The sequence below is a fragment of the Oryzias latipes genome, chromosome 3 (assembly GCF_002234675.1).
Source record: "Oryzias latipes chromosome 3, ASM223467v1".
Classification (NCBI taxonomy): Eukaryota; Metazoa; Chordata; class Actinopteri; order Beloniformes; family Adrianichthyidae; genus Oryzias; species Oryzias latipes.
Window position 1 is genome coordinate 23,733,145 of NC_019861.2, and position 16,488 is coordinate 23,749,632.

Genomic DNA, 16,488 nt, shown 5'->3' on the forward strand with positions numbered 1-16,488 from the left:
AGGAACATGAAAAACAAAAATGATCACTTTATTACCGTCTCAATGAATATATGAAAAATATCAAAAGATTTATGATAACTAGGCTGCTTTGTCATACGATAGCTCCTGCTAGGCTACTACTAGTGCCGCCGCAGAGCTCTTTGATGTATGCCGGCATTTGGGCAACTGGCTGGTCTGTTGTCAGACAGCTGATATTGTAGTTTAGGGTCGAACAGGAATAATAATATTCAGGACTTGTCTTTAATTAACTTTAGCAGTCAGTTGCTTTACATTCGAAGGCTATAAGGATACATGCTAACTGACTAGCCGATCATTGATCCTGTTATTAATTTACGTCATAGATTTACAGCAGATACCTTCAAATTTCTGTCTGTGTGTGTCTCATTACATTGCATTGAAGACACGGAGGATGTTTAGAGAACAGATTTACCGTATTTTCCGGACTATAACTCGCCCTTTTTTTCATAGTTTTGGCAAGGGGTGCGACTTATACTCCGCAGCGACTTATATTAGAAATAAATTGAAATAAATACATTGTTAACCCTCCTGTTATGTTCATTTGTGAGGAACAGAGATGATGTTCCTGGGTCAATTTGATGTATGAGGTATGTTAAGTGACTCAGAGAATCAGCAAACTTTTTTTACAGTAAGATCTTGAAGGCTAACAACATAATATTCTATTTTCCAATGATTTCATAGATTCAGAAATTCAATAAAAGTGAAAACTGTTTCTACAAATACAGGATGAAAACAGAGTATTAGTTAGCCAATGATGCTTCATGAAAAGAATAAATAAATAAGTTTGAGAAAAAATTACTGTGAAATTATTAGATAAACAGTCTGCTATGATTGTGTCATATAAGGTTGTGAAAGTTAAAATGTGACTTATAGTCCAGTGCGACTTATCTGTGTTTTTTTCTACTTTATAATGCATTTTTGGGCTGGTGCGACTTATACTCCGGTGCGACTTATAGTCCGGAAAATACGGTATTTATTTTAAAAAGCACAGAAGCATCCATCGTATTCACGTTCACTTTGCTGCGAATCATTGGTCTTGTTGTTAGACCTTGGTCACAGGGACACGGTGATTGGCCAATGATTGGCAGCAAAGCATCCTGGGAAACGTGACATACTGTTATTGTTGTTATGCTACAAGCAAAAGGTAAGTGCTTTAGGCGAAGCAGCCAGCTTAATATGATATTTTTTAGATTTTCATCGAGACAATAACAGATCGACCATTCTTGCTTTTATTTTTACCCCTATTGAATGCTCACAGAGACACGGAAGTAGCGGCAGGAAGCTGCTTTTGCAGCAAGATGACCGGTGGGCGTACCACTGCCAGATGATGTGAACGTGAATACGATGGATGCTTCTGTGCTTTTTAAAATAAATAAATCTGTTCTCTAAACATCCTCCGTGTCTTCAATGCAATGTAATGAGACACACACAGACAGAAATGTGAAGGTATCTGCTGTAAATCTATGACGTAATTAATAACAGGATCAATGATCGGCTAGTCAGTTAGCATGTATCCTTATAGCCTTCGAATGTAAAGCAACTGACTGCTAAAGTTAATAAAAGACAAGTCCTGAATATTATTATTCCTGCACGAGTTAATCATTTCGAGGGAACGGAATAGTATTTTGAGGGAACGCAATAGTATCTTGTGGGAACGGAATAGTATTTCGTGCGAACGAAATAATAATCTGTGGGAACAAGATATTAATCTGTGGGAACTAGATAAATTCTTATATCTTAATGTCAGGACACGGGCTCTGTACAATGGTGACTTGAAGAAGAGGTTTCTTTGTAGGATGAGTTAAAAACGCCTTGTTTCCACTGAGTAGTCTGGTACGGTCCAGTTTAGAATGGTCCAGGCAATTCAGGTGAGCAATTCCACTCAAAGTTGGACAGTCACAGCAATGTGGGGTGAAGCTAACAACAACAATGGAGGTCATCAAGTGGCTCATTTCTTTCCACTTGCCTTTTGGTACTTCATACATTAAAGCATTCAATGTCGTCTGAGAGGAGATTGAGGGCGGCGAAAAGCGATCTATTGGCGATTTCTTTTGTCCTAATGACCTTCAGCGAATGAATGTTTCAACAGTAGCTCCGCCCTTATCGGTCTGTTCTATTTTTCTATGGATCTACAAGCAAAGGGCCCCAAAAAATGGTACGCTTTGATGGGACTTAATGGGTACATTTTATAGCAGAAACGCTCAAAATACAGGGTCGGACCGTACCCCTGAGTGGAAACAAGGCTCATGTGTGCTATTAATTTCCTGGTAATGAAGCAAACAATATGTTTCTTTTTTTGACCAAACACTTTTGTATCAAACCCTAAACAACCTTTATCTGAATTATGGAATAAGCTCGTCTCGCACCCCCAGCCGTCCCCAAACTCCATAAGGATGAAGTTCCTCTGCTGGACTTTAAATATGTACTTGTAGAGTTGTAAAGTTAATTCTTCTCTATGAGTTCTGGTACATCGCCTGTCCGTCCTGGGGGATGATCCCTCCTTCATGTGGGCACCCCTGAGATTTTTTTGTTTTTTCCGGAATCCATTTATTTAGGAGATTTTCCTTACCGCGAAGAAGGGTCTAAGGGCAGGGATGCCCAGTTTAGTTTAGTCTGTTTAGTTAAAATTTAGTATTGTCCTATTGAATTCTATGCATTTATGGTCCTTTTCGATTATATGTTTACCTTACAATTACCGGTAAGAAGCCCATTAAGACGACTGATGTTGTGAATTTAGGCTATACAAATAAAACTGAGTTGAATTGAATTGGTTTTCATTTACTAGTTTTATAAATCAGTACTAAAACGATTAAAATAGAGAAGTGATTGGTTTTAGTCTCTTTTCTCATTTTACCTCTCACTCAGTGCTGATCATACCGGACTAACCTATTGATGCAAAATAAATCAATAGAATCAGCAGAGCAATCAGCACTGTTTTGACGCATGAAGAGAATTTAGAAAAGCATGCTTTCCCTGTGAGCCTGAGAGAAGCACTGAAAAGAAGGGAGGTGACCTCTATCCAAAAGTATTAGACATAGAAAGAACACTTGCCCTGAAGGCAGAGTAAACTCGAATTCTCTTTGTGAGATTGAGCCGTTATGTTGAGTCACCGTTGAACTGCCACACAAGCAGTTTGGGACTTGCTTCCCACACATTACTTTTAGCCTTCCAGTCTAAAACAAAAGTTTAAAATAACATAAAAAAAATAAAAACAATCTTTGAGAACACAGGTGACTTTGCTTTTTTTTTTCTTTAAAGAGGTGAAAGACACAAACAATATGTCTCATTTTAAATACCAGTACATTGTTTTTGCTAATTAACATTGTTAGTGTTATTATTGCTGTCATTTTAAAGATCATCTTGCCCTCAGTCTAATAAAGGTCTAAGGAACACTCTGTCCACTCAAAGGACAATATAAATCCACTTAAAGACCTGTCCTTTGTTTATTACAAATAAATATTCACATATTCCCCACTATGCAGCAAAATGATACATTTCAATATGTTTTATTGAGCCCCTGCCTGGGAAAGTGCGTTAGGGTTTGCAATTCTTGATGGTGGGCTATTACCTACCCATAGAAATTATTTTAAGACTTGTATTCATTTGTGTTTATGTGATTTTTTTCTGCAAGTCACCACTAAGAACATGTCCCAGTGCACACGACCAAGGGTAAAGACTGCCACCCTGGGCAGATGGCCAGGTAATTAAAGGGCTAACACAGATAAACTACCATCATTAACAGTCTGCCCGACCTGCAAGTCTTAGGATTCAGTGACGATATGGGGTCGTAGCAGAAAAATCTTTAATTTGAGAGTTATTGTAAGACCACAAGTGTAGATACAAGGTTGGGACATAGGTGAACCATGATTCACCTTGCCCTGATTAACTGTACCTCTTCCAACCTGAATATCTATGAACACGTAAGTTAAGTGAGCTGCTTTAAACAGTGAAGAATCAAAATAGGGTTTTAAAAAAAAAGCATCTGATGATGAGTGAGTTGAAGAAATATACCACATAATGTCAATCTGCTCACTGAGTCAAAAGTAAACACGTTCAAACAGAGAAGAGTAGCAACATGAATAGAGACGGAAAGAGAAAATGGCCTAATTCCTTGCAATCTGGTCTCAAGAGACTAACATTCTTTCAAGTGATGTGTGTATTAAGGTCATTACATATGCACTGTAATGAAAAAGACTCATGAAACAGTGGAGGGTGCAGTGTTCTTATCAGTAGGCTGTACCTCGAGTTGAGTCGGAAAGGCTTTTCATTTTAAGTCTTTTGTTTCAGAGTCTAGCAATTTAAGATTCCCCCCTCCCCCAAAAATGAAACCCATGCAGCCTAAAAACTACAGAGATGTTCCCTGATCACTTTTGTTTTAGTAAAATAAACAAACTGCGAGCTCTGCTAAAATAATTCATGTTGAGGATTGAAAACAACTTTGAGTGCTGTTGACTTGCTGCCGGACACTTCATAAAAGTGAGCCGCATGCTGCTCTTTTGCTGCAATACTGTGGGAGCTGTATAAACCACAAAGTGCTTTGCAAAACAGCTACTTGATAGCATTACGTGCTTCATTTGAAGTCTGTGATTTTAGGTCACTATTTTTTGCGCAGGAATTCTGCAATAAAATAAAGTCTGAGTACCGCTATTATTAGTGTGCACCAAACTGAATTGTTTGACCTTAGGGTGTCAATTTATCTGCATGGACAATCTTCAGTTAGATAGGTTTTAGAATTAGAAATGAGGGCCAGAGCAACAGCCAGGGATGAATTATGGAGTCAGAGTGCCAAACTGCAATCAAAAAGCAGAATAGCAAAAAGCTGTAAATTGAAATATGTCATACAGATAGGTTTCAGTCAATGTCTTCCTATCATAATGAACATTAATGGCTATTTACTCTGTTCCTTATTGATCCTTTTTGCTGAGTCTGTGTCATCATCATTGCACTAAGCTATCTTCTGGTTTTTTCAATATTTCTGTTAATGGGGTCTTTGGTCATTTCTGCAAACCGTAAAACTCACTACAATATTTCTATTAGATTGAGATCTAAACTATAACTGTAGCATTTCAGCACTTTAATCCTTGTTTTTTTTTTTTTTTTTTTGTTGTTGTTGTTGTTATGAATGTTGTTCTATTTTGGTCAAATGTAATAGCAGCTTAACATTTGACTGGAAATTCTAGGTATCAAGCACTTGTGGCTGGAAAGCTGTGCGAGACTGAACAAAGTAGTTAAACGTTGACACATCCCTTTAGGGGAACACAGCAAATCAGCTTTCACTGATTCACATAAGTGGTTTGGCAAAATTTTTTACGCCTGATGTCCTTCCTGACACAGCCCTGTATTTTATCCTGGCAGGGGACCGGCACAGGGAGGCTCAGACAAATATTTCATTATCTGAATACAAACCTGAAAAATATCCGTCAAAAAATTACCTTAAAAAAACACTTTTCGGTAATACCTCAGCTTTTTTATTAGATATATACTACACTATATTATTATTTAAAAAAATACAAATGTTTATGTATATGTATACATAAAAAAATAAATATTGAACTGCAGTCTGATCTAATTTATTCTGTTTTTTTTTATTCTGTCAGATTTAGAATTATTCAGTGTCTTTTTTCTGTAACTTTGTTTTACTCTTATAGCGTCTTTTATGTTTGTAGATGATGGCATTATACAAGAACCAGCAACTGCAGCTACTGAAAATGTATTATTACCACCCATTCTTTAAGAGCTCTATAATCTCTAAGTTTTCAAACCCACATGTAAAGGTGTGATGTATTTAGATTCAAAACCCTAAGTGAGAACTTGCCATATGTCATTAAATGGTATAACTAAAAGAAAACAACAAAAAATGTTTGATACATTTTTGGTTCATTTTGACCTTTTAGTCTCCCTATATGTGAAAATAGTATAAAAGAGCAAGGATTTTGTGTCTGTTGGAGAAAATGCAGAACACGTTTTGATCTGGTTGACATAGATTAGGGACTCCATTAGAGCCTTGCAGTTGCATAGATTTCACTGATCTGCACAGTAACATAGACACTGCGCCATAGCACGACACTAAGTCTTTTAGAATACATTGTCTCTTTAGCAAGGTCAGAAAGACAGGGAAGAGAATAAAAAGTCAATTTATTTCTCTTCTAGGCTCTCTGTTTTTCTCCTCTGCAATTATATCTCACCATTTCTGAATCCTTGCAAGCAGAGGCTCAGAGGTGAGCAGACTCCATTTCTATCCATCTTTTGAGAAAACTTTGGTGTCAGATGTCAGGTACCTGCTTGCACATTCAGTCATTTTGTACTCTCTTTTCACTGCAAGCTTTCTAGATATGAAGAAGCACTGGTCCGGTTTTTTTTCTTGTTGCCTTTCTTTTTTTCCTCAGTTACTGTCAATGAGTGCACTGCTATCTTATTTTCATTTTTTGCCTATCCCTTTCTCCACTCTTCATCTTTGAGCCTAACATTTTATACAAATCAAAGAGTAAGGAGGAAAGCTGATGATAGAGGGACAAAGTGGATTGTAAAAGAGCAATGCAGAGAAAAGCAGTAAGAACTCAAAGGCGAAGTGAGAGGAGTGGCATTTAAAGAAAAACGCAGGCGGCGAGGTGGAGGCAGCAGAGGCAAAAGATTTGAGTGTCAGAACTAAGACAAGAAGAGAATAGACCACAGAATACCAAAAAAAGATACATTATTGAAATACTCAGTAAAAATTATAAAAAATATTATAACAAAAAATGCATATGTATATTATCTCTATCCCTGAATCACAAGTTGTATATAACGAGTGTTCCTTTGGGTGAAATCCAAAACTGTTTAATACTGTTACCTATAGTCAAGTATGAAAACAAAAAGCATTAAAGAACAAAAACAAATTACTTGCATACCTTGTTATTCTTCTGGTATAATGTAATAACAATTACATTATGTCATTCTATATATATATGTCATTATGTATATATATATTAGGAGTAATGCAACAGTCACTTACAGACACGAGAATGCAAAGGTCTTTAATTTCCTTTGGTTTGGTCACAAGATGGCAGATTTTTACACACGACGTTAATACAAAGAAAAACAATAAAAATCATTATCTTAAATGAAGAACGAGTACAACAAAAGTAAAAATTAGTTGAGGATTGTGGAGATTATTTGACAGTAAAACTAAATATGAATAAGTAAATAACATTAAAAGCTGTTTAATCCCCAATATGCCTCTACCCATTCTCTCCTTGGAATGGTGATGTCAACTCATTGTGGTCCAAAGTGAACATTAAGATGTGAGAAAGAAGTGAGAAACGGATTTACCTTCTCAGGGTCCATTGCAGTGATGATCCAGACACAGTGTGCATTGCTTTCATACAGAACAGGGAAGTTTGGCGAAGTTATGACTCCTTTGGGCCCCCTTAGGTTACTGCCACAGGTCCGAGCTGCAAAAGTCGCAAATAAAGATTAAAAAAAATTTGTTGAATTTAAAAAAGAATCACGGAAATAACAATTATGCCTGCAGATAATGAACAAATGCCTATTATGAACCTTGCAGTTCTGAGTCATCACTACAAGCACAACATGCAGTTTTTGTAACAGCAAATCCTAATTACATTTTTTTTTCTTTGTTTTCTTTAGGTTTAGTGAGAGCTTATAGATTTCTGCCAATTTGAACCTGACTATAACCACCCCTAGTCTTGAACCACCGTCTCATGTGGTTAGATCCAGTTGAGTGCCCACTGCTCTACAGCCAGGCAGGAAATCATCACAATTTTTTGTTTATGGCCAATGTTATTTGCACTTATTTACATGTGATCAAGCTCAAAAACTGATGGAAATTCATGTTGGCCACACGTAATTCGTGCACCAAAACTGCACATTGCTGCAGTACCCGCACACATTTTGAGAGGAGTTTTTAAAATGTATTTTATGAATGTTCTCAATTACTTTGCGTGAATGGCAGCGGCTTTCCCTGTACTTGTTGGAATTTTAAAACATGTTTAAAAATATTAACATAAGAATTCTATTAAAGCAGGTGGAATGTTCCCAGGGGTTTCAAACACACACTCCATTCTTTAATTTTGTTTTGTTTTAATAGGTTAATATTTGTCCATAATTCAGAAGTCTCACTGTTTTCAAATGCACAACCTAACACAGAAGTTGGAGATTGTTACAGTTTGTTAAATTACCACTAGATGAATGTTTCCTTAGGGATCCATTATCTTAGAGTGTCTAAATGTTGATGTTCATTATTTTATATTCTGTTTATGAATAATGAGACAGGTGAAATCAATACAAACCTGGAAATATTAAATGTTGCAGTTTATCAAATGACCACTAGAGGTTGGTTTAAAGAAATAAACAAATGTCCATAAATTCTTTCAAAATCAGAGACTGTGATTTTCTGCACTTTTTTGTAATTTTGTCTCTCATGCTTGAGACATGCCTCTCTCATCTTTTTAAGTGGGAGAACTTACTCTATCTGTGGCTGACTAAATACTTTTTGGTCCACTGTATACAACAAACACAAGAGAGTAGCTAGACTCAGTAAGACCAATCTATCTATTCATTTGTATGGAAGAGTGAGCTTCAAGCTACTTGATAACATAATGTAGAGACATGAGGTACATAGGTTGCACAGACATGGAAAGAATGATTAGATAAAGAGAAAGATGGTACTGTACAAAAGGAGGGGGTAGAGAAAGCAGATAGGAAAAGGGAGGCAGCAAAGAGATGCTGAAAACATCAGGAGAGAAAGGAAGAGAGAGAAGGACTCCAGATGACTGATCTGCCTGTTAATTAGAAAAGAGAGCTGAAAAACACTGTGGTGCACACAGCTACATGGACACACAGAAACACTTTCATGGTGATTTATCTCAGAAACCAGCCTCTAATTAACAGAAAAGTCTCAGCAGAGAATAGGAGAGGCTCTTGGGTTGGACTCCCGGAAGAGTGATCACACTAGATAATACAATACACTAGAGCTGTACAGTACACTACAGACATATTTAACCTTTGCCTTTCTGCCTTCCTCACAGCTGCCAAACAGCTTTTCGTCATTTTTTGTTTTGTTTTTCTTTCTCTTCATCTTACTTTTTGTAATTTTACCCTTCAGATATTTTTGATTCAAATGCATCTTGAGGGAGAGATCACTGTCAAACACAGTGCATGTATAGTTATTAACACAAAGTACTGTCATGTCAAAAATGTAGCTCTTGAGTTTTGCTTTTCTTCATGAAAACCTGTTTTTATAGCAAAGAGCTGTGCCATAACAAGAGCATTTTGCAGAAACACTTCTTGACTAATAGAATGTAATGCTCATTAAAAGCAACATTAGGATCATTTTCTTAAGATTCTATACCTAAATCCTGACAGGAAACAAATGTTTCTTTGTCTTTTCATCAACATTGTTTTGACAAGAATGGTCCCTATCATGCATTCTGCACATTTCTAAAGTCAAAGGCAGCCTTGCAGACACAATGTGGGCACTAACACATATATAGAGTGACCTAGACTTAAGCTATAACACGATGTGACAGAGACCCTACAGTATGTGTCTGAGCTCAGGGACTCACTGTCCATCAAGCCCACACAGACACAGCTCAAGGCCAATCCTGCTGCAGATATTTGGTGTGTGACATTATCCTTTGGACACTTGCTGTCAATGCAGCTGTATTTGGGAGTGCCTACTCACTCACACTTGGGTATGTATGTTAGCTGTCCACCTGGAGCAAAAAACCCATCAGGCTATTATCAGTGAACATATGGCAGAAGGAACCTCTGCTTCTTTGCTGCACAGAAAGCACCATAGCAAACCAGGGTTCTTTGCAGATGTATTAAATTGTAAATGCACAAGCTTGGATTTTAATTTACTACATTAACATTGTTTTATGCCTTCAAAGGGTGGTTACTGATAACACTCAACAACTTCAAGTAAAAAATAATAATAATTTGTGTAAATTAATAAAATTCCAGATGGAGTTTGGAGGGTCACATGGTCCCATTCTCCCTCTGCCATATTTTCAGCTTCTTCATTTTCCTATGATTTCAAAATAAAAGAAAAAGTCAAAATATATAACAGCACTGTAAACATATTTTAACATATGAATTACAGTCCAGAATGAAGATAATTTTTTCTTCCATTTTATTATCAAATCAAAATTGACTTTATGGAACTATTGAACAGTTTTTATTTTAGTTAACTCTCATCTTTTCACCAGAAGAATTGCATAATTTCCATTTCTTCTTTCTTCTTCTTTACCCACTTATTCCGGTAGAGGAGTCATGGGAATGCTGGAGCTTACTACTATCAAGTGAAGGGTGGGGTTCACACGAAGCAGTTCACCAGTCCATAGCAGGGCCACACAAAGACAGACAACCACACAGTCACAGTTAAGGGGCAAGTTAGAATGTTCAGGCATGTTTTCGGACAGTGGGAGGAAGCCGGAGTGCCTGGACAAAACTTATTGAAGCACAGGGAGAATGTGCAAACTTCACACAGAAAGGGCCCAGCCAGGATTTGGAACAGGCTCTCCTTGCTGTGTGGTAAGAGTGCAAACCACTACACCAGTTCACTTACTTAATCCCCATAATCATAGATTTTATGGTGGATAAGTACTTTAAGATTTTGCAGTAGTAGTAGTAGTTTTTTTTTTTTTTTTTTGGGGGGGGGGGGGGGTAAACAATGAAAAACTTTAACATAATGCTTTGGTTTCTGCACCGCATTAAAATTATTTTAAGGATTCCTTCATTTAGCAGCTCATTTTGGTCTAACATTTTTAACACTCCTTTTGCTTTGGAGTGTAATAACTTCACATTTTTCCTAAACATCTAAACATGACTCTTATCAAAAATATTGATAGATACAGATGTGCACATTTGTATCAGGAGCTGTTAACCTGATATAAGTTATCCTGATTTTTTTCACAGCTCCTCTTTCTTTGGGATTTAGAGATACAGTCTTGTTTATTTTTTTATAGAAGAACAATATCATCTGTGTATGAATGGGAAGAATGCAGCCGACGCATGCCAGTCTGGTTTAATTATTCAGAGACATGCCAGCATTCATGACATTCACAGGCTGCTGGTGGTTGCAGACACCTGCTGTGCCCCTCCGGAGGCTGTAAATTAAGAAACTACTTTCAACCAGTCAGACTATTGTCACCTGTTTGATCTGTGGAAAAAAGTCAGCCTCAAATCAGTGGTTGTGCAATTTTAAACAGTTTTTGATGTGATCCATGGATCTATGGTTAACACCACATACACAGAACAGAAACCAAACTTAAGTGGTGTTGCTTAGATGTAAAAAAAACTATAAGAAATATTTAGTAAAACAATGATAAAAAAAACAAGGCTGGCTGTTTTGTACATGTTCATTACCATGCTTACTAACAATGGAGAAGCTATTATTGTTCTATCCCATTAACATGTATGTCTTGCCTGGTTACATAATGTTAAATCTCACACATCATTGCCATGTAATCCTACTGCTATCTGAGAACTATTAAAAACACATTAAAGATCCATAACACCATATTTAGATTTATGTAATCTTACTTTATGATGAGCATGCAAGTCTGGTTTCATTATCCACAGCTGCAGGGGTCCAGATTAAAGATGGTGCTAACCCTGAGCTTGTAGAGTGATCACACATGGAAAAGCAGCTCATCAGAGTTGATTGGTTTAACCGCTTACTTTTCAAAAGGTCACGCAAAATTGTCTTTGACCAAAAGAACTCCATCTCATGTGAGCAGAACACTAAATTCCACCACTTCTCATTACTGGAAATAATCATTATGCACATTACATTCTTTAGATCTCAAGGTAAATTAGCTATAAGTTTAATAGGGAAGGCAAACAGACTTTCTTTTATTATCAAATGATAACGTCCAGGCAAGTTCCTTGAAAAAAAGAAAAAAAAACTATTTTTATAGATTTTAAATCTTAAATTTCTCATTCTTCTCACTAAAAAGAAAAATAGTCAAAATATGTCCAATTACATGTTAGGAGTTTCTGGCATTCTAGTATGACTACATGTCACCTAACTTGTTTAATCGGAATAACTGAGGATTATAAAAGAATAGAAGCACAGACACAAACACTAAGGGAAACAAAGTAATTTTAGTAACAAGAATGGGTAAAACTTACTTCTGCAGATGGGTCTGTGGTCACTCCAGGCAGCTAGGGTGTCAGTGACACGTTGACAGGTGACGCTTTTAGATCCATACAGCACATAGTTGTCATCACAACTGAACTGGACGCTGGAGCCCACTCTAGGTGAGGATACACATTAGAAAAAGCAGTGGTAAGAAAGATTAAAATCCCAACTTTAATTACTGTTCAGCGATGAAAATAAAAAAAGAATCCTTTTTTTTAATTGCATTTTCCTTCTCTTTGTTCTCTTCATCTGTTTGTTTCAACTCGTTTGTCCTTTTTTCAATGTTTCTCTATCCATTTATTCCAATAATTTTGTTTTTGAACTATTTTCAAAACGCCTGCTGTTTAACATGTGAATGGTACATTCAGCCATCTGAGTGAAAGTCTGCATGTCTGTGAGTCTAATGGCTCCTTCCTGCTGGCACTCACCACAGTCTATCACCTGGCTGAACCTATCTTGAATGTCTTTATAAGAAAGCTTTTGTGATAAAGATTTGGTTCATTCACTCCTGTTATAACCTGTAAAAAGTTCATGAAAAAAAGCTGTATACCTCGCTGCTTACAAAAAACAAGAAACATTCTTTTTCTATGAAGGTTACTGCTTAAACTTGTTTTCAAATTATCTAGGATACAAATTTCCTGGACGCCCAGCACATCTGTGACATCACAAAAGAGACCTTTTTTAAAAGGCATTTTTTAATCTGCTCCTGATGGTCATGATTTGGATCAGGGGTTGGCAACCTAAGGCACGCATGCCACAGTTGGCATGCAGACGGAAAGGCGGTGGCACTCAGGGGTGTGACAACAATAGGCCTTGATCTGTTGTCCGTTTCTATTTTCCGGATTTCAAAAATAACCAGGTTTGAGTGGTCATCTCTCCTCACAATGATTTTTTTCCCCTTATGGCTTCATAAGGAAAGGGTCCAATCACACAGCGTTGTTCATGTGACCCCGCCCACCTATAGCCTAAAGATACAGCCACTTTTCGGCATCAGCCTGATTTAAATTAATGTGCGCCATAGGAAAAAAAAGTTGCTATTGTGAAAGGAAAATGTAATAATTATCCTGTGATTTTGAAACATTTGCCAATGACAGGTGGGGTGAAATGAGCGTCTGTGGATGGAACGTGAGCGCGCCGCATGCATTCAGCAGATCCACAAGCTTCTGCTCACGTTTTTGACTGCACAGTTTGTTTTTGGTCATGTTTTTGGTGTCACATCTACTGACATTTATGAAGTTATAAGTTCAGTTTGCTGATTAATAACCAAGTAAGGTCAGAATATACCCAGACTTTCTTTCTGTTCTGCCAAATGTCAATATGAAATGTAAACAAGTTTTAAAAACGAATATTACAGCTGATCATCACTCCATTTACTGAGGATGAAAAAAATAAATAATGAGGGTGTCCAATTGTGGAAAATTTAAATTATTATAATTAGCAAAATAACGAACAAGTAAAAACATTAAGTTGTACATGCAATAAAAGCACCATCAGAGAATTAACTTACATGAAGTTACTCAGGCCCTGTCTCATAATGTAAGAAAAGATGACTTAGCCAATATACGCTTATTTTTTTCATGTTACTGGGTGTGAAGTTTTTAGATGTATTGATGGTACTTTGTTCTGCCGTGTCCAATTCTATTGCTGTAGGTATGAAATACCACAAATGCAGTACTTATGGTTTCAAACTAATACAGTTGCAATACCGTTTCAACTTTGACCTTTTTTCCTTGTGCAATGTTGTTATGAAAGCACTTTTGAGTTAATGCGATAACAAATTTAAAAAAGCCATTTGACCTGCTGTTTGTAAATTAACTAACATTTCAGATATATCGGAAATGTTTATGTATTTCTTTTACTTAGAGTTTGCATTTCAGTTGGTGAGAGCACAGTTGTTAAGGAGAACATTTCAAACTGGCACTTCATGTAATAAAGGTTGCTGACCCTGATTTGGATAAAGAAATACTCAGAAACAGTTTTGAACTTAATTTTGCTTTATATATATCATGAGGAAAATAAACAAAGAACACGTTAACAACACTAAAAATACAATAATTTATTGGAGTGGGTTTTTAACTAAAATGCATTTAAATTATTTAAATTCAGAATTATTTTCTCAAAAACTATAACAACTGGCTGAGGCGAGTGTTATATTAATTAGTAAACTTGTTTATGACGGCTAAAAAAAAAATAGTAAATTGATGTCAGTCGTATATTTTTCTCTCATAAGTGAGGTCTCTAATTAATGTGTTGGCCTGACAAATGTGAAAGCTCGCCCTTTCTCTTGACTTTTTAGCTATTTAAATAAACAATTTTTTTCTTGTATAAAGGCCAGCCCTGAAACAACAGGATCCCAGCAGGTGAGATTATTTGTGGTGATGAGAAAACAACAAGACACTTGTGTCTCTCTGGAACTTTAATGGGGATATTTTTACTCATCTGACAATTTCTGGGACCAGAATGGCGCAGACTGGTGCACTCCTGTTCAAACTGAAAGTTCAAGGGGTTTATTAGACTCAAAGACAGAAAAAAAAATACATGTGCAGCTTGATTTGATAGGAGAGGGAAAGAATTTCAGTGCCTTCAATATGTACTTTAAGATACTGCAGACTTTAAGCACGTCAGACATAAACCCCAGAGGTTCAGGGAATGTGAATATGTTCACCTAAGGCTAGCATTGCATTGTTTTATTCCCAAACCAACTGACAATTCTCAATCCTGCTGATACCAAAGTTAGGTAAAACCAAAGAAGACTTGAAAGGAGAGAGTTATCCTAGCAACAACAGCTAAACCATGCACACAAAATGTATGTGTTTCTAAAGTTTGGTTGAGAAATGAAAGTATAAAAATAAAATCATTTTTAAGCTCATTCAAACCTTACTTCTGACAGCGGTCAGTCGCTGTAAGAAGTAGTTTCTATGAAGGTAGGAATGTGTAAAAAAAAAATGGATGAGCATGTAGATTTGATTTGAGAACGTGTGCACTGAAAATTTACATACGTGTGTAGAAATTCTCTGCTGTAAAGTTCGACAAATAATATCACAGCTGACAAAAAAACATTTTTATGTGGTCATTTAGAGTTCCAACTTCAAATCGGCAATTAAAACTGCTAAAATCTGCTGCTGCATGTGAGCAAAACGGATACGTGTCTGATAATTGAACGGGGGGGGTCAAACAATCAGAATGCAAAATGCAAGTTCAGTAAAGTTATAAAGATATTCACAGATTCGGACTTCTGGCCTCAAAAACTCTTCTGATAAACGTTCAAATGTGACATCAAGTATCTAGATCATTTTGTATTAACACAAGAGTGTACTACAAATGCATTTCAGAAGAAAAAAATATTGCTTTTTTCTGCCTTTTAATGAGATTTGTTCTCTTCGAGCTGTAAATGCCGACATGGCAGCGAGTCGGCTGCCAAGGGAGCATCAACAAAGTGCAAGCTCTGCGAAAAGACCATTCTGTAAAAATCAATATCTCTCAAAAGAAAAAAAATATATATATATATAATTTAAATGAGCTGGTAATGAAGACTCTTCTGGATACTCATGCAACAATAAATATTTTGTGAGAAAGTCCATCTTTATTTTATTGTATTTATTTTTACACTTTAATAGAGATATGTGCATAACTTAACAGTCCTATTACAACAAAGATTATATCAGAACATTACTTTGCTAGCTTCAGTATCTTTAGAGCTATTTTGACCAAATGATCCATATTTAAATAAAGAAAATTCTTTAAAATAAGCAAAGTGAATTTATAACATAATCGTTGTTGTAGGACAATAGGCTGATTAGTCAGTATAGACAGTTTGGTGAGAAGAGCTTCAGAATCTTCAAAGCTATTGAGCATGATGAAGAACAGGAGAACCTGAAAGTGTTAAAACAAACTTACTGGAAAGATGAGCTCATCCTCTTGCCATTTTCTGGAATCCCAGGATCTGGACAAACATCGCCAGCAAGACCGCTTTGACTTACTATAAAAAAGATGAGATAAAAAGTTAGTAACAACGCTCTTTGCCCTTCGGTTAAATAGTTGCGATTTTGCAGTATTCAGACCCTGGAGGTCTGCAGATTTATGACTTTTTATGAGTGACTTAATGAATAGTCTCACTTTTGCTCACATAATCATGGTTGGTGTTTTGTAGTTTTCTACTAAAATCTGGTAAAAACAATGAATCTAGTTCAACAGTAGCAAAATCTCTAAAATGGGTGGCAGTGGCTCAGGCGGTGGAGCAGGTCGTCCAATGATCGAAGGGTCTGCACTTTGATCCCGCTCCCCCCCAGTCAACTGTCGTTGTGTCCTTGGGCAAGAAACTTCAC

The 16,488-nt window shown here is 36.5% G+C and overlaps 1 protein-coding gene across 1 annotated transcript in view; it reads right to left on the reverse strand.

Moving 5' to 3' along the window:
- The window catches only part of csmd1 (CUB and Sushi multiple domains 1), a 416,037-nt gene that overhangs the window by 150,005 nt on the left and 249,544 nt on the right, over window positions 1-16,488 (reverse strand). The window contains exons 8-10 of the mRNA XM_023953530.1: window positions 16,061-16,142; window positions 12,154-12,278; window positions 7,327-7,448 (exon numbers count right to left, since the gene is read on the reverse strand). Of these exons, the coding sequence (XP_023809298.1) occupies window positions 7,327-7,448; window positions 12,154-12,278; window positions 16,061-16,142 (329 nt within the window). The remainder of the gene's footprint in view (window positions 1-7,326; window positions 7,449-12,153; window positions 12,279-16,060; window positions 16,143-16,488) is intronic.